Genomic DNA, 20084 nt, shown 5'->3' with positions numbered 1-20084 from the left:
ACCGTGCATATTTACATGTAAATGTCCATTAATATACACTGTCCCCTTAAATAAAAGAAATGAATAAATAAATATGTACAGTATATTTGAATATACAGTAAATAAAGAAGTCATTTAAGCAGCTATATTGCTCCATCTTGAGAGCAGGTCAGTGATCCGTTATGGTTCTTTTAAAAATGGCTGATCGGCAATCGGTCATCAGCCCCAAAAATCTTGATCGTGTGAAGGCTACTCTGTAGAAACATACTTTTTATTGATGTAGCTCTTGAATGGGATGCTATTAAATATAAACAGCAATAGATTAACCTAATGTAATGAAAATGCAGCTTCACCCTCAATACAGTAAAACCTCAAATAAATAGTCCCGGAACCAAGGGACTCAGAATTTAACGGAAAAATCTGCAGGAATGGGCATGTACGGCTAGAAGGCAAAACAGTACCCATGCATCCGTTAGTCCGTTATTTCGAGGGCACTGTTCTTCGCTGGTGCAATCAACAGGCAGAGCCTGGTACTGTAATTCCGAGAATAGACGCTTTTGTTTACTTGAGCACTTGTATCATCTCTTGTACGTTCTATCCAGGCATTTAAGAATGAGGATAAAATTTCTTGGCAAGAAAATAAGCATAGACAAATTATTCGATTTACTTGGGGCAAATACTTTGGGCAGCCACTGCCTCAGCCCTGATTGCAGGCAAGACTGCAAAGCCATGAGCTCTCAATGACTCGATCGTATTGCCCGTGCATTATCACACACAAAAAACACAAAAAATGTATGGTTCAATAACGGAGTTTTCTGTGATTTGTTTGGCAACTGTTTCATTCCTGAAGTGCTTAATTTTCAGGAAATATTACGTGCCGCTCCTGAAAATGTAACCTCTGGGATGCAGATCGACTTAGTTCAAGCTGATGGTGGTATCTGTGTTGTTTTTCTATCCCTCCTAATACAACAGCAATGATACAACTAATGGATCAAGAGGTTATAATGGCTAGATTTGGGTTTATATTAAGAACTCAGAATTCCAAAATCAATTCAATTCGATTCACCAGGGCCCAATTCAATTCAGTTTGATTGATTTTCAATTCGGTTAAGGATTTAACGCAGTATCAATGTTACTTTCATATGGAAATAGCAGAAACTTCTTGCTCTGACTTTGTGCATAGTAATTATTCACATTCAGAATTATTCCCCATGCAGTTACACTAATTGTGTATGTTTTATTGAACATGACTTGATCAAAACAATTCATAATTTAAATCAATTCCAACCACATGGCAGACTGTGTAAATAAAGTGGCAAAAACACACTGCACAGTAAACTCACGACATTCACATTGCTGTGACTGTCTCAGAAAATTTCACTTCATTGCTGTCTTCATATTTTTTAATACCCCAAATATACCAGCTTGTTGCCGCCGATTTCAGTGTTCCCGCCATGTTGTCTTGATGCACTACTCTCATGTAGTGACAATGTCTTGCGTGACGCGAGGAGTCACATGAATTTATGGGAAAAAGACATATTAAAAGTATTAATATATGGTTTTATGAATCGATATTGGGCTCTGAAAAGGAAAATCAATTTGATTCGATTAATTGATTTTTCTTTTTTTTTTTTTTTTAAACCCAGCTCTAATAATGGCGTGCAAACGTTTACATCAGAGAAAATATCTTGATATACAGAGGACCCCGCATACTCGTGGTTTGGCATCTGCAGCTTCACCTTTTTTTATAATTTTTATTAATTTTTTTAATGTTCCAATTGTTTTGGGGGGGGGTGTAAACCACCGTGTTTCGTGGAGAATACATATTGGAGGATTATCAGCGTTTTTTGAAGTATTTGGGGGGGTTTAAAAAAAGATATCAACCACCCCTCAGTGTATTTCTATGAGATTTTCGCTATTTATGGGCTGACCCAGCCCGGTCCCGAGCCCTCACAAATAGGGGATCCACCGTACATTTTACTCACAATAATTTTGTATTGTACTTATTTTGTGTTTTTAGGCCATGGAAAAAAATGCTTCAAATGAACGCACAACCAGCTTTAACGGAAGACCTCTTACCCCAGTTAATGCCTTAAATTGAGGTTCCACTGCATATCTTAACTTTAGGCTATTCATTACTTTTAAATTCATAACCGCGCATTTGCTTAAAAAGCAGCATTCTATTATAATCATATTCTATATCCTCATCTAAAAGCCAAATGAAAAATAGTGCCATCACCCTCTTGAGTATTGTCATCTTGGGGGATGTTAACCTAATTTCTAAATAAAAGGCAGACACTTTCGTTCCATTTTGCATGAAAGGTTTTACAGACTGCATCAAAAAGACTGAACAACGAGCAGGATTATTAGCTGGAACGTGACCACAATTGTGCCCCGGTAGGGAATTAATTTTTTTTCCGTCTACAGGAGTAGTACGAGAAATGCCAAATGATACTCAGTCGCTGTGACTGTCTTTGAGTCACGTGGGGCACAGGAACATGTTACATGCGCCTAAGAGGTTTTTCTCGCTCTCCCTTTTCTTTCGTGACCGACTCTGGTGGGAGTTTCACTCGGAGGACTCTGTGCCTGGGGGTGGGAACGTATCATCACGCTGCAGAGGATTGCGGCTGTGTTCTGTGGTCAAAGATGAGGAGAAGTGTGGCATTGAAGACACATCGTCTTATATCTATCTACACGCTACTTTACCCATTCAGCTGAACATTTGAACAATTTTGTGCCTGTCTGTTTGATTTTTTTGTTCATTTTACCAGTCTATTCTATGATATCTTAGTTTACCAAATGCTCTGACATTTAGGCCTGGAGTTTTATTTCTGCCAAAAGTCATGAGTCAGCTGAATTGGGATGCTGGTGATTCTCAGCCTCATTACTTGAATGTGCTGAGTAGCAGGTGGACAACTGGTGTAGGGGGGGACGTGTTCTGATCATTTGTTGCTATATTCACATTACTTCCCTCAACATGAGTTTTGAATGAGCCAACAGGTGCAGAGAAAAAAGGGGTCGCAGGTGTGGAAAATAAGGTATCCGACACTTCAATGCACACATCATCATACTACAGCGGTGCTTTGAGATACAAGTGACTTGAAGTTTTTCGAGACTTGAGCCTTTGGTTCAACCGATTTTTTTTGCTGTGACATGCGAGCGCAGACATGAGAGTGAACGCTGTATGCTGGCAGTGAACTCAACACACTTCATACTAAGAAGCAGTTAGGCAGTTAAATGTCAGTCCCAGCTGAACTTTACTGTCTAACTAAACATAAAACAACGACAATTACACAGTGTGTTTTTAAAACATCCTTTTAATGTACTAGCCTAATGCTAACGCTAATGTAGTGTTTATGTTACAATAGATAGCAAAAACGTGTAGTCAGACAATACGAAAGCATTCACGCTTATATAGTCTTTATCCTCTGCGTATAACGACTAATATTAGTGCTGTACCGATGATCTGAGAGAGGAGTTGAGACATTTGAATGAAGCGTTATGAATCCCACCGAGTTCTAGGTAGGACATGCCCCACTTCAATATGATTGGCTGCTGCATCCAGGCTGGACTGCCTAGACCTCAAATAGGATTAACACCTCAATGAAGAGTACAACTGTTTGTTTGTCTTATATTGCTCCAAGATGGCCAAGACGGGTACACCAGAAGAAGCAGTATTTAATTGATGCAGTGTGACAAAAACTGTTGAATTCTTTTTAATTCTGTGTAATCATTACTGGATGTTTTTATAAAGTTTTAATGGAGTTCTATTTTTCCTCATGAAAATTCACATTACAATATTTTTTGCTTATTGGGAGGTTGAGAAGACTGGAACAGATTAATGGCTCTTCCATTCAGTTCAATGAGAAAAGACGATATGAGGTACGCATGTTTTGAGTTACACGGTCAATGGACAAATTCAACTTGTATCCCCTCAAGGCACCACTGTGTTTTCTGAATCTGTCAATATCTTTGCCTTAAATTTCTCGTTTCCAGGCAACTTCATGTCCAAGAGAGACCACGCAAAAAAAACCACTAGGATAGTTCCTGACTCCATGTCAGAACCATCCCACATGCATGATGTTTTTTCTTTCCATCTCGTTTTTATTAATTTAAGACAATCCTAGGGTTTTTAAAAAGCAAATGCTTGCTCATGCAGAAAACGTGGGCAAGAGTTGAAATATAAATAAGACAGCGCATCGCCTTAACTACATCTCTGCTGCTGCTGCTGCTGCTGCTGCAGTGGCTGCTTACAGGACATGCAAAGGCACTTCTCACTATCTGCGGCAAGGGAGCAAGTAGACAAGCAGCCACAGAGGCCATTAAAGCGGGATTCTGTGGTGTGAACTGACAGGCAAAGGAGGAGTTAACTGCATAAGAGGAAAGGAAAACACATTAGTGCCTTCGCTACTCTCTGTGAGTAACATAATGAACTCCTAATCGCTGCTGAGGGTGTAATTCGTCTATGAAATCAGTGCCAAATTGAGATGAGGAAAATCACTTTCTGATCCATCTCAAGCTGTTGCTTAGCAGGACGGATATCGAGTGCCGTGGTTCTCCAAAGGTTCGCCATAAGTAACGCTTTCCTGTCAGCATCGATATTCTGTCAAGGGAAAACTTCCCCTGCACTCCGTTTCGTGCAAAAACGTCGGCGGGCAACACGCGCCTCTCATGAGCGGGCCTGACGAATGCATCTGTATTCCAGCGGTTGCCGGCCAGATAAGCAGTCACTCGTACAGAAGGTCAGAATGTCATATTCTCAATCAACTCCGGGAGCAGCCAATGTCAAATGCTTTCTTTGGGTAGAGCGAAGCCGTCAAGAGATGGAATGTGTCGAATCGAGCTCCATTCCCGCAGTTCCTCGCCACCTTCCTCCTCCACTTGTCCCTCATCCTCCTCTAACTGCACCTGCTTGTCTGCCTTCCCAGAATGCTGCATAATGGTGTAAACGCAGCCCTCGGCGTGAAAGCCCGGATAATGGCATCTGGAGCAGGCCGCACCCCCGTTCTCATTGCTCCTCGGGCATTTCGGGATTCTGGCGGCGGCAAACGGCAAAGCCCCCACCCCCCCCCCTCCCCCCGTCTTTTTCCTGCGCTTATTTCGGTCTGTTTGAACAAGTGCCGGTTCCCGTGCGATGAGAAATCCAACGCAAATGAGCCCATAAGTTATACGCTCGTGAAATGAGTGTGCGAGGTGCTCCGCGTGTGCTCTCCCTCATATCGTGTCTCACAAATACGCACGTGTGCCCGCGTGTGCGTGTTTGGAGAAGATAAAAGGAGGGCTGAAGGGCTGACTGAGGATATTTGAGTCGAAGGAGACGCCGAGACAATGCAAAGGGCGGAGACACAGACGGAGGGCAGTCAATGACTCACCTTCTCAGCGGACTGGGCCGTGCCAAAGAAAATGGGGATGAAAGCCAGCCACACGATGCAGGTGGTGTACATGGTGAAGCCGATGGGCTTGGCTTCGTTGAAGTCTTCAGGCACATCCCTCGTCTTGATGGCGTAGATGGTGCACGTCACCATCAACAGGATGCTGTATCCCAGCGAGCAGATGATCTGCAGGTCTGTGATGTCGCACTTGAGCACGCCACGGGCCAGCACGGGGTTAACTGTTTTCTGCTCGTCGTAGTCGATAATGGTGTTGGGGGGGTCCACGGAGAACCACACCAGCACGCCCAGCAGCTGCACGCAGATCAGACTGGACGTTATGGCGATCTGGGAGGTGGGGCTGATGAAGCGCGGGGCCGTGACCGTCTGCTTGCCTTGCTCGAAGATCCGGTAGATGCGGTTGGTCTTAGTGAGCAGCGCCGCGTAACTGATGCACATGCCCAGACCGAGGAAGATCCTCCTGAAGGCGCACACGCCCACGTCGGGCTTGGCGATCATCAGGAAGGTGATGATGTAGCACAGAAAGATGCCAGTCAGCAGCACGTAGCTCAGCTCTCGGCCCGAGGCGCGCACGATGGGCGTGTCGTTGTAGCGTACGAAGGTGGCCATGACGAAAATGGTGGCGATGATGCCCAGCATGGCCAGGAAGACGGGGATGACCGCCCACGGGGAGTGCCACTCCAGTTTGGTGATCGGGATGGGCTGGCAGGCGGTCCTGTTGGGGTTGGGCCTCATGTTGTACGCGCACAGTCGGCAGGAGGTTTCGTCAGACTGGTACTGGTACCCGTCACAGAGCTCGCAGTGCCAGCAGCACGGCATCCCTTTCACCCTCTTTTTTCTCTCTCCCGTCTTGCAAGGCAGACTGCACACCGAGATGGGCAACTCCAGCTCCCCGTCAGGCCACTGGAGCTCCTCCAGCTGCAAGAGGCAAGATGAACAGGATAAGACAGTTGGACGCGACAAATAGATTGAGACCCGGCCAATACACCCACACAAAGTCAACATGTAAGAAATAGCAGAAGGAGAGTGATCGCGCTCTTCACCGAAAGGCCAGAGTTAAGACTCGAAGCCACAACCTTTTTCCTGTGAGGCGGCAGAACTGATTCATGACTTACATAATTCACCATCAGGACAGTGCAAAAGTAGCATCTGTTTAGATCACACCATCGCCAAAAGACTTGTCTTTTACTCCGAGGTAAAAGTCGTCACCATGGCTACGGAGTACTTTTGTTCATTAGATTAAAAATAATGAGAAATGCCATAAACCTGTTTTAATAAAGGAGCAAGTGAGGTGTGAAATATGAACGCGTAATGGATTTGGGGTTGCAAATGTCTACTTTGGTCTTTGCAAAGCTGTTTGAACTTATTCAACTAATCTTGTCAGTGTACAAATACGGTGCGGCGCTATCGTCAATTCTAACCCGAGAGGCCCCATGACCGTCCATTATCCAAACTCTAAAAGTCTAAAACGCCATGCAAAAGGGTTATTCATTTGGTCATGGAGATTTGAAAAAAAAATAAAATAAATCTATGATGGTGAATTTGCTTTGATGACGCTTTTGGATGAGTTGCTCATTCATTGTAAAAGTCTCCTTGCTCCAAAGTTTCCTTGGTTGCTACATGGATTAAAAGTAAAGTAGAGCTGTGGCATTAAAACAAATCTAACTTAATATGAACCCCAACTTACCAGCAAAGTCATACGGGATCATCTCATATGTTCAACCAATAAGATGACAAATATGACATACAATAATGTACAGTGGTGCCTTAACTTAAGAGTGACCCAACTTATTTTCGACGGATGAGCCGCCCGATTATTTTTCTTTTGAGTTTCGACCAGAAATTTGAGATACAATCACAAGAGGGTGCTTGCTAACTCAATCAACTTCCCAAGAAGCACCAGTTTGGAGATGGTGAACAATTCTTTACTATAGTTCAAATGTACTGTCAAACAAAACCAAAAATAAAGCGAATCACAGGTGTACTTAAAACAACCACAAAACTTTCCCTTATATAACAGTCGGCTATCTTAATACTAACGCAATCCAAAATGCCATAGGCAGGCTAACGCATTGCATCGATAGGCAAGGTATTATAACCCTTTAAGGCAGTCTTTCCCAACCCGGCGTACGGCACGCAACCACAGTGGAACCATTTAATGATTTATTTCCAAGGTAATAAGTACATGTCAATTCATAATCCCATCAATAAAGTGGCGTCTGTGCAACTTATTTTCCCAGAAAGACAATCAATGGCACAGCCATGTTAAAATCAATCACCAAAAAACAACGGCATGTCAGCTCAAGTGTCTCATTAAAGCTCAGATGACTACTGAAAGTAAAGTAAAACTGCTATCGTGGGTCTGAATATTCTTCATAAGTGTTTTTTTGTGTTTGTTTATGAGATTGAGATAAAATAAGTGATGATGAGATGAGATAAGTTTAAATGCCTGTTTAAATCAGACTTTAATGTGGTAAATGTTATGAGTCAGATGTAAAATGTTATGAGTCAGATGTAAAAAAAAAAAAAGAAAAAAAAAAGAAAAAAAGGCAGGTTTATACATTTTTTTCATTTATATGACACATTTATTTTCAAGGGAACATATTTACTTTAAATTGAGCTAAAAATAAGACAATGCCTGAGAATTAAATGCCACAAATTAAGGAGATGAAATAAAAAGACTTTCATGTATTAATCAGCTGCGTTATGTTCTAGAATCATCAACACGCATGATTTAGTTTAGGGGGTACTCACGGTGTGTCAAAATGTTTTGGGGGTACACATTCACAAGACAAAAAAGGTTGGAAAATACTGCTTTCAGCAACGGATATTTGAACACAAATGGTTCAGCAACACATGTAGAAAGTCAATATGATAATACAGTCATTAGGGGTGTCACAAAAACGGATTTGAATTGGAAAAGATTTGATGAACCTCAATCGAATGGTTATATTTGAGAGTTGTTCCTCTCTTTATGAGAGATGCACACCAGATATAAATTGGTACAAACTGATTTGACGTTGCTGATTATCTGTTGTTTCTTTGATTTTAGTTAACTTGAATAGTTTGGGCTTTGGGGAGCTTTTACATGTCGTTGCATCATAAACAAGACAAAAGTTACAGCCGTAATTGATCAAATCACATCGTAATCCCACTGAATCGAACCAAATTGAATGGTAAATTTTAAAATTGTTATAACACATCTTTGAATCGTATCATACCGCATGTATCAAGAACCCTATCAAATCGGTCTTTTGTGGAAAGTCTAATACTAACATTAATCAAGTCAGTTGTGAAAGTCTTCTTCGTTTGTGTCTCCATGTCTTTATTATACTGCCCCCTGTTGGCACACACCGGAAGGAGCACGGGCCCAAATGGATTATTGGCATTTATATCCCGGCACCGGCCTCAATGTGTGGAGTTTGCATGTTCTCCCCGTGCCTGCGTGGGTTTTCTCCGGGTACTCCGGTTTCCTCCCACAAATCAAAAACATGCATGGTAAGTTGATTGGACACTCTAAATTGCCCCTAGGTGTGATTGTGAGTACAGATGTTTGTTTGTCTCTGTGTGCCCTGTGATTGGCTGGCAACCAATTCAGGGTGTCCCCCGCCTACTGGCCGAAGACTGCTGGGATCGGCTCCAGCACTCCCCGCGACCCTTGTGAGGACAAGCGGTATGGATGGATGGATGATTTCAATGAGGAAAGAAAGTGTGCTTTGAGTTACGAGCATGGTCACGGAATTAATCAAGATTTTAAGCCAAGGCACCCCTGGACTGTAGTACACTGTATCGTGCAGTAGATCCATAAATTCAATCACTCGCTGGTGGCTGATTACTGTATGTACTTGAGATAAACACATTTTTTTCCTCATGTAGTTCATTCAAAGATGGATCGTAGATAATTTAAAAAACGCCCAACAGAGTACAGATACGTTAGCCTGCCGTGAAAAATGGCTCCAACTAAGATCAGATCCCCAAAATGAACCAAAAGACAATAAATTGTTGATACAGGCTATCACCTTTACAAACCCCTTTAACACTTCCACTACACCCCAGTGCCATACACACGTACACACACGCACGCACACACCCACGTACCGTGTGTGTTGTGTGCACCTGCATGACAAATGTGTCGCTTCTTTGGTGTCTGGCTAGATTATCATCTGCCATTTATCTGCCATGAGGGCACCGACATGCCATTTGTTATTTGGACAATGAAGGGTGCTCGCTGGAAAACCTCCCGATTACACACTGTGTGGAAACAGTAATGAGCCCAATAGCTCTGTTGCTATGACAACCACAAGCAAGAATGTTGACACCTTGGACTCTCATGGTTGTTAGTGTTTTTGCTGTAGTGCTTAATTTGACAGTTCATATGAGCTGTCATCAGATGGAAAAGCGTCACGTTGCTGGCAAAGTGGATCCGTTTTCTATTGCACTGAAATATAATTGCACTGCGACATTTGGTTTGCAATCCTTGCAAAACAACCACCAATATCCATCCACCAGAAGTTATTCCACCTGTGCTCTCAAATGCATTGCATCACGTTTAATTCTCGTGACCCAGACAGCAATTATGTAAATGCTATCTCATCTGTATGGAAATACCGTGTTATTTGTAATCTAAGTTATGCGGCGATACAACAGCATTTTAGCTCAGGTTGCTTCTCTTCATCTTGGTAATTTCAAACCATGTTTGCTTTGAGGAAAAAACAACAACAACAACACGCATCAGGTTCTTTATGGTCCACATGAATCACGGAATTCAATTCTCGTGTTGTGTCAGTGAGCACCAACCAACGTTTTGCACGGCAGCTGTCTCTGCACCACTGCACTCATATCTGACCATAGAGGTCTTTTGGGGTAAAGGAAAAGATATTTTAAGTTACCATAAAATGATATTTCCTCCACAGTTATCTTTGTGATACATGTAAAATAATCACATTATATCAACTCTCATATCAGGACTCTTATAAAGCTGTGACAGCTTACAAGTTTTATCTGGTTGACTTATGTGAGGAGTATATTCAATCCCATCTGATGTGTGATCATAGATTTTGGGTGTCATCGTGTTCAGTAAAACCAGCGGCAAAAAAGCCTTAGGGTGTAACACGGCAAGTGCGTATTTAAGAGTTAGTTCTCAAAAATTGGAGACCCTCTGTTACTAAACACTGAACTGATAAAGACTGACAAAAAAAAGCTATCTTCCTCCAAAGCATCGGCCAATCTACACCCGAATGAGAGTCATGTGAAATTTTAAAAACAAAAATCACAACAGTAAAAGGTCTTGCTGTTTTCATTCTATTTGTAAGAAACAATTTAGATTAGATGCAACTTTATAGTCATTGTGCAGCATTCATGTAGACAAAAGGGGTTGAACTACTTCAGATATTTTGGAGTCAACGCTAAGGTGATGATAGTCGAGTTGGCATCGGTTAATTGGCCATGTGCCAGCAGTGCGGCACCTGTGTGTGGTGTGGTTCGGTTAAGTCCGTTCTCGACGCCGTTTGGCTGACTCCGACCGACTGGGACCAAGTGGGTCGATTAAATATGCAGGATGGGAACTCGGGGACGGCGGTACCATGCCCAGCTCTGCCAATTCATGTAACACAAATACATTAAAAAAATAAAATAAAACTACAGGGGGTATGTTTTGCAAATGTATTTGAGCAAACCTCCAGCTTCAGAGTTTTCTAAGCTCCGACTGCCTGTGAGACCCTGAAGGTGTCAGAGTATGATTTGAGCTAGCTGTGTGAGTCGGGTGGCGGGGCGACTAAAGAGGAAGAAGAGCTTACCGAGTTTCCGGGTGCCTGTTCTCTGCGACATAAACCGTTCATTTTTGCAATAAAGGGGTGACTGATCAACCACCGCTTGTCTTTGTTTTGTCTGGCCAAGCAGACACTACAGTATATTGGTCTGTCTTTTCAGTATTCCAGGATGGCGCTGCTGAAGTCGCTGACGGCTGACATGAAGATTCAAGCCGCTCGTCAGTTAGCGTAAGTGGCTGCCTTTTTGAGATGGGCGCTCATAGCACTTAGAAAGACTTGAATATTTTGCAAGGGACCATGCTACTGGTCTTATTTTTAGTAAAATATTTCCATCTGCTTGACGAACAGCTGCTAGTTAGCTGTGGTAACCCACCACCAGTTGCGTCTGTGATGCTAATGCCAAACGGATTTGCAAGTCATTGACTTCAAGTTACAGTATAATCATCATTGTTCAGTGAGAAAGTTAGCGCATCGACTAGTCGACTCAAAAAACTAGTCAACAGATGTTTAGGTACCACCAAAGCATTTTTAGAGCATGTCGCTGATGTTGGGCTGAAAGCTCCCATGTGGTTTCGAAAATCAATACTATCGGTCAGTCCCAAGGTGGGTGTGTTATCTTTCTTGAGTGTTGAAAATGGCTAGCTCTCGTAGATGATGCAATGCTAATGGCTCAACATTTGTTTTGAGCCATTAACCGCCCGACGCCAGCTAACTTAGCAAAGTATGAGAATAACAAACAGCTAACGTTTTACGCACTCTGGAAAGACAGTGATCATCGCAATGTGAGCATCGCATACTTGTACAATATGAGTGGTGGGCTGCACATTTGGTACCTGGGCCTTCAGTGAGACTCAATCCACCTCTAAATACCATCACTATCACGTCACGAGAATAGAAACTATCTGGTTTGTTTTAGTGCGCATTGTTTGACAAGTAGGCACTTATTAGAGGGGCGACATGGTTCAGTGGGAGAGTGGTCGACTCCCAACTCAGAGCTTGTGGGTCTGGTCCCTGGCACTTGTGACCATGCCAAAGTGTCCTTGAGCAAGACACTGAACCCGCGGTTGCTCCTGATACAGCGTCATCTGGAGGTGAATGAGAAGTCATTGTGAAGCGCTTTGAGTGCCTTGTAGGTAGAAAAGCACTGTACAAGTGAAAGGCCATGAAAACACCCAAGCCCATTGAACAATGCACGCTAAAAGCAGCAAACACTGCAATAGCATCATTCCCCTTTCCATTAACGTCCAAAAGAGTTGACTCACAATTTCACAGTGACACTTTGCCAATTTTGCACATCTCTGTAGCGCTGTTACTACTGTATTCGTTGTTGCAGCTCTATATCATTCGGCATCATTTGCACAACTGTTGTTGATTAGTATTACGGCTTTACTGGACACTTTATATTGCTTCATGACGCTCTGCATCATTTACACATCCGTTGATTTATCAGTATTATTGCACAACTGGACACATTGCTTAATGACTCTCTGTAAGTTTATGCTTATGTCTTAAATGTAGACTTTGTTATAGAGGCTTGTTTGCTACTACAGCAGCTCCAAATCCTGGAGACAAACTCCTTGAGTGTTTTAAAAGACTGGGCTTCTAAAGCCTATAAAGATGATTGTGATTCTAAAATGCAATATAACAGCACACAAATGTGCCACAAACATCATCTGACATTATTGTTGATGAGCAGTTTAATCTGTTCCATGACCATGCACGTATAACACAAATCACTTGTCTCTTAAATCATTATTCTCCATTGAAATGAAGGGAAATGCCATTAGGATACAATGATGTAAAGGTCAGATAGAATGAGTAAACATTCTTCTAAAAATAAGGCTTCAAAGCTATCGATTACCACTCTTTGTTTAAATTTACTGTCAAATTCAACATACAACAAAGTGAATTACACAAACAACAGCACAACTTATACTCATGCTAACAATGGCAATAACACATATGTTGTAACCCTTTAGGGCTAAGCAGCGGGTATTTGAAAACAACCAGTGCAGCAACACGTAGACAGACAATATCACAGTAATCACAGTCATATACTGTACTCTTTATCCTCTGTGAAGAGCGACTACATTAATATCATTTGAGTTCCAGGCAGGAATGCAATATGATTGGCTGCTGCATCCAGGAAGGAAAGTAAGTGTTGGCCTTTATACTGTCCCCCACAATGTACATTGAATTGAATGAGAAAGGGTGACAAAAACTGTTTATTATTATTATTATTATTATTATGTTTTAATTCTATTCAATTATTTACTGACTGTATGTTTTTTTTCCCTTTACTTCCACATACAGGGTTAGAGTTCATCAGTTTAGGATATTGACTGTTTATTCATTTCTTACATTTTGTTTTATTTTATTTATTTATTTATTAACACTTAACAACAGCAGAACCATTTAGATATGGCTTGACCGTCTCTCCCATTTGGCTGTTTCCTGCTCTGCTCTTTCAAGTACTATACCGGCTGCTACATGAACAAGGATTAAAGTTAATGACATCAGCTATGAGATCAGCCCCTGACAGTGACATTGATGATGCTTGTCTTAGCACAAGTGGACACTACTAAAAACAGGTCGTTGTATGTACTTTGGGGAATGAACAGTAGGGATGCAACTAGCCATTATTTTCGTAACACTGGTCAACAGCGAATTTTAATCAGAGATGGCTTTATCTGTGTTCACATTTCTTTTAAAAATGTCTTTTTGCTTTAAAGTGTGACGTATAAAAGCTTGCACAATACGGATTTTACCATGTGTTGTAAGTTAAAGCTAGGATGCTTTAGAAAAAAAATCCACCTGTCGCAAAACCTAACCCTTAATTCAGAAATATTACAAAATATATTAATATACAGTATTACATATTATTATTGTTATTATAATAACAATTATTATTATTACAAAAACAAGATGTGCAAGAGAAAAGACACGGGGCAGATCGGTGCAAAAAAAAACATCCCGAGAAATTTAGTAAAAATTTGATGACCAGTGAAATTAATTCAACTCTAAATCAACTCAACTTTATTTATTGAGCACTTTAAAAACAACCATTGCTGCATCAATTAAAATCAGATACAAAAAAAACAAAGACAGTTAAAACAATAAATGAATAACATGAATAAACAATAGAGACAAAAACAAACAATCTGAGGGTCGATTATGTGGTTGATTACATGATGAATCGGATTAAAAAAAACATGTTAATATCCATTCTTTAATTAAAAAACAAGACATAACAAATTGACAATGCAGAAAATACACCAATTTAAAATTATGTTGATTCAGTAACTGGTTTTGGCTGTAATGTGTCGGAAAATAGGCAAAAATTTTGATAATTTCATCCAAAGTAAAATCAGAGGTTTGCAAATGTTTTATTTTGTAAAACTGCAATGGAGGACGACAGAAATATTTACTGTTGAGACTAGGCTTGTCACGATACTAGAATTTCAACTTCGATACCGATACCCAGTTCAGTATCGATACTCGATACCATTTCGATACCACACGGAACAAATTAAAGCACAGGTTTTTTGTTTTTTTTTTACTGTAAAGGTTTTTTTATCGCCCAAAACTTAAATGATTATTAATACAATAGTTTTTTTTAAGAGGTAGTGCAAAGAAATAGTACAACTTCAGTATTTAATTTCGACAACCCTCTGTACAGTCACTGCCTGGAACACATTTTAAGTTGTCTGAGCCTGGGGTAGTGCAAAACAAAGGAAGAAGTAGTGCAAAGAACAAAACAAACAAAAAAACAATTATTCATCCGTAAATTGTCTGAACTAGTGCAAAGAAATAACCATACTGACCGAGAGGACCACGGCAGCTCGAGTGGGGGCGAGCTTCCGTGATATTGCGACGCAGCTTCGGTGGCAGGAGCCCGGGGCTGCGCGCCGTGCGTACACACTTTTTTTTTTTTTTTTTTAATTGGTCGTACTTCGTTCGTAGCTTTTCCGCGAGGCTAACTAGGGAGTCGACGAGCAGTCTGCACACGGCAGAGCAGGGAGGGAGGGGTGGGCATACGGGGCAGGCTTCGGCAGTGTGTGCGGGAGCAGCAGACCATTAGGAGCACACGTTGGCAAAGCGCTGTTGGTATCGAAGTCAGTGGTTTGGTATCGGTAATATCGATGCCACAGCAAGCTAGTATTGTATCCGTTCAAAATGTTTACTATCGAGTAAGTGCCGAAGTATCGATATTTTTGACAAGCCTAGTTGAGACGCTGAAATTTTGAGGATTTAGACCATTTTAAATTAAACAATGTCTCTATATGATTACTCGAGCATCAACATATTTTGTGATTAGTTTGGTAATAGATTAGTTGTTGATTAATTGTTGCACCACTCGTGCAGGGTATTTACAGTAATAGACATGTGGCACAGTATTCTTTGTGACAGTCAGTCATTGTAATTGAATTATAACAAAAAACTAAAACACTATGTGGCATTATTGTTTGGCCTTGGCAGAGACTGCACTTTATTGACGGCCATATGCATGTATTTACCCATTTCCATCCTAAACCACATTACCACCTTATTTCCAAGATGTCAGTGAAAGCTAAAGTAGTGTCCTCTTATGAGATAGGAAAACAGAGCTGTGTGTGCGTGTGCTTGTGTGTGTGAGCGTGTGCGAGACATCTGTCTTATCTGCTGCCAGCTAGAGGAACTTCCCTTTTGTGTTTGTAATAGGAAAACAGGGTATTTCTGCACATCGATAAGTAAAAGATGTTTGCACCTGAGCTCACGCTGTATTTAAGATGCAAACAACGTCCTTCCATTTCGCAAAAAGATTCTTCACTTTCCCAAAAGACAAAACATTCACACTTGAGCAGATTGCAAACATGCAGCATTAAAGGAATGATAAGCTTTAGAAATGTACAGTGGTACCTTGACTTGCAAGTTTAATTCCTCCTGTGACAACACTTGTACCTCAATACGCTCGTATATGAAATTATCTTTCCCCATAGAAAAGAAAGGAAATTCCATTAATCTGTTCCAGCCATTGGGCTCCTTCTGGTGTGTGTGTCTTGGCTGCCAGGAGGCAGGACAATAGAGACACAAACAAAGAAGTTTCACAAGTAACTAAAATATGCATCAATAATAGTAGTATTAGTAATACAGTGTAGTATAGTAAACAGAGGATAAAGAATATATGCCTGTGAGTTTTGTTGTATTGTCAGCCTACATGTGTTGCTCCGTGGTTTGTGTTCAAACATCTGTTGCTTAAAGGTTTACACTGAAACACTGATAATATCCCTGAGCCCGTCGATGGTGTTGTGCATTTTGTACTAGCAGACTTAAAGAAAAAGTTATGTTTTTTTCTCTCTTTGTTTTATGTTTACTTTGGCAGTTAACTGCAACTGAGAGTGGAAATGAACAGCTTGAATATTTTCCAATATTGAAAAATTGGTCACTATCTTCCAAACTGTTGCTTGTTATGAAGTGAGCTGCGTTGACTGCCACTATACAGCGCTCATATCTCAAATTTTTGCTCTTAAGTCAAAGCAAAAACAGTCTGAAGGACGAGTCTTCCCTCCAAAAGCTCGTAAATTGGGTCACTCGTAAGTCATGGCACCATTAGAGTTGTTTTACATTTCGTTAGCCTAATAGAATAAATAAATGTTTTGGGAAAACAAGAAAGAGTCCAGTTGCCTTGATTCTAGTGTTTACACAGATCTGATCAGCTAGATTGGATCAGCAGAGGCAAAATCAGTGATCAGTTGTAATGCCATAATTTGCAGAATGATCAATGACGCCATTGATCAGATCCGCAAAATAAGACATTACATCAAACACAATCTCGTTCACTCGAGAGATTTTTTTGCTGCCATCGTTAATAATCCAAGGTTTCTCATCAGAAACAGTTTTTTTTCTAATATTTTCAAATAATTTGTTTTGTTTTTCAGGGGATGTCGGAGTAACGCCCCGCACCCTCCCCGTACCGCCCATTTTCTGTACATCCGTTTATACAAGCACTTATTTTTATTATTATTGCGATCACGACAGGAAGTTGTACATTTCTTAGACAATTATCCCAAAAGGCGAGGGACTTGTACATGTACAAGTCCGATCAGGAAATAGTCGTACCCTGAGCTGGAGACTCTCCACCCACTGTCCGACAGCCTTATACTCTGGGATGGAGGAGTTGGTCATCTGGAACTGGAACAAGTCATAGCGTCCTGGAGCATCACCGTTCTTGTTAAAGACAACTGGGGTGGCAGCACTGCCTGCACAGAGAGAGAAAAGGTGGCCATTGGTGAGACAGGGTGTCGCATTCGATTCGGAAAAAAAAACAAAAGCATGAATCTGTAACCCCTCTTCTCTCTCACTGTGTGGCAAGGACATAAAATGCCTGAGTTTCTTCTGGATACAACCTCTAAACACCGCCATGACCTACATCCTGCACTTGAGCGTAACCGGAAGCAAGAACGTCATCTCCCTACTGACCGCTGCTGCGGTACCTCACCTGCTTCCTATTCATCATCGGGCCTGCGCGGCGGCCACAGGAGAAATAGATTCCGCCTCCCGTGCGTGGTTACATTACTTTTGCTGGCTCTCAGGTGCTGTCTAACAGTGAAAACTGACCGTTATTGAATGATACGGTCAGGTCCATACATACTGGGACTGGATTCTCATCATTTAGGCTCCAAGCGCCATCACAATGGATTGGGAATGACACGAGCGGGATGTGATTTAACTGCAGACTTTAAGCTTCAATTTGGGGGTATTTACATCCAAATTGGGTGAACGGTGTAGGAATTACAACAGTTTGTATACGTGCCACCCACTTTTGAAGGGACTAAAAGTAATGTGACGATTGGCTGCTCAGCTTTTCTACGGCCAGGTGGGCATGTATTGCTGCCAATGAAACTGGCTCCCTTTATTGATGATCACATAAACAGCAGGATGAATTCTGAAGTGCTTCGAGCAATCTGATTGCTTCATAGGTCATTGTACGACACTTCACAGTGCAGGTGGACAATGATGCCAAGCATACTGCGAAAGCAACCAAAGAGTTTTATAATGCCGAAAAGGTGGAATACTATGCAATGGCAATGTCAATCACCCGACCTGAATCCGATTGAGCGTGCATTTCACTTGCTGAAGACAAAACTGGCAGAGCAACACCAGTGATGAAGTCTAGAGTCTGTTGATGTCTGTAATTGTGTGCAAATGATTTGCACACAATTACAGCAAGCAAGCCTGGTTCACACGGCAGGATCATTTTAGCCCCGAATCTCCCCTCCCGACAATCGGAGGTCGGGGCCGACTCTCCAAAGATAATCTTATCAGATAATCCTGCTGTGTGTGGTGTGCTCAGCCTGATCTCGGCCGCTCGGAAGGACGTCTGACCTCAAATCAGGGATATTCAACATGTTGGACTTTTTGGACCCGACTTCGCACGGTGCGTGCTGTGCCCCGAGGACAAACGAGCACGCAGCCGGTTGACAATTGACGTACAGCCAATCAGAAAGCGGGATGACTGGGTGGCGAAGAAGCGCGGTGGGAATCCCAAATGAAAACAGTCATGCCACAACAGAGCCCAACGTCTTTTCTTTTTGCGTCACTTCTGCCTTTTCATCCACTATGTTTGTTCACTCTAAAGTCTCGTTTCATCTCGAGGGGTTTTGCGAGATTTTCTGTCTGACGTTAGAACATCTGTGAATGAGCATGGTTTGTTTGTGTATCGTGTTGATCTTGCCGTATGGCTGCGCAACACACATGGTACGCTCAAAACTTTATTACACATGATTTTTTTCACGTGTGGGGTCTCTCAGATATTGGAAGTCGGCCGACAATTTTAAAACCTTGATGTGTACTCCAGGCTTAAACTGTCATAGTCTGTCTTTTGAGCTTGGTTTTTGACTTTAGTTTCATGGTTTTCCTTGTGTTCTTTTGTCTGTCTCTCGTTAGGTTATTGAGTCTACCTGTGCTTGTCATCCCAGTCCCTGGTGTTAGCCAATCAGCTAATACACTCTGTCTTGTCCAGGTGTCCTCGTGTCGTCAACTTCTCTGTATTTTGTTCCACCACTTTCTTTCAGTCCTGGTCGGTTCGTTGTCATTTGTCTGCGGTCTGTTATCAAAGTCAAGTCATAGTGTTTTGTTTCATTTGATCCTTGTTGTTTTTGGACTAGTGTTTTTTCAACATCCCAGAACCTTGTTTTCTTTTACTTTAAATTAAACCATTCAAATCTGCTTTCCTGCTTTTGGGTCCTCAACCGAGCAACAAGCATGACATAAAAAGTCAAAGTTTGATTTCTGATTGTTGATTTGTCCCACTACTTTTGTTCCCTTAAAATGTGGAAGGCATACATACAAATTACTGTAATTTCTCCACTATTCACCAGATTTGGGTGTGAATTAAGATGAAATTCTGCCGTTAAAACACATCTTGTTCCTTACATTTCAAAACTATTGTGGTGGCGTTTAGAGACAATATTTATAGACTTGACTAAGCGTGCACCTCCGGTTAGAGGCGGTGCATTGCATTCACACAGCAGACAACAACAGGATATGGAGGCAGAATAAACAGGTCAGCCAAAGCGTCATATGGCCTCCATCTGCTCTCAGTGCGTAACAGCCTGTTTTAAGCAGAATCCTGAAGATTGCACTAATTAATGTCACGAGGACAACACAACCTTGTTTTTTTTGTTGTTGTTGTTTTTTTTTACCGTGTACAGTACGTTACTTGTTAATGCATGTCCTCAAAGGACATCCTCCCTGCAGAAGTGAACGTGGACCGCTGACCAGTATTCAGATGAAAACGCTCATGGTTCATTTGAAACATAAAGTCTAAATTGTTGACGCGGCATTTTAAGATCTCAGTCTGAGGTGAGATAATAAAACAAGAGCTACATGTGGACAGTATCAGTCACCTTGGCACTGTGCTCAGTGGGCCATAAGCACAAATGGAGATAGTATTTTTTAACTAGGA

The 20084-nt window shown here is 41.7% G+C and overlaps 1 protein-coding gene across 1 annotated transcript in view; it reads right to left on the bottom strand.

The window, feature by feature from the left end:
* grm7 (glutamate metabotropic receptor 7) overlaps positions 1–20084 on the bottom strand; it is a 147595-nt gene that overhangs the window by 23143 nt on the left and 104368 nt on the right. The window contains exons 7-8 of the mRNA XM_086031042.1: positions 17237–17376; positions 5352–6287 (exon numbers count right to left, since the gene is read on the bottom strand). Coding sequence (XP_085887168.1) covers positions 5352–6287; positions 17237–17376 — 1076 coding nt within the window. The remainder of the gene's footprint in view (positions 1–5351; positions 6288–17236; positions 17377–20084) is intronic.

This window comes from Filicampus tigris, chromosome 1 (assembly GCF_054856515.1).
Source record: "Filicampus tigris isolate MCC_2025a chromosome 1, RoL_Ftig_1.0, whole genome shotgun sequence".
In the NCBI taxonomy this organism is placed as follows: domain Eukaryota; kingdom Metazoa; phylum Chordata; class Actinopteri; order Syngnathiformes; family Syngnathidae; genus Filicampus; species Filicampus tigris.
Note: the sequence above shows the minus strand (reverse complement) of the source record. Positions and strands in the feature narration are given on the sequence as shown.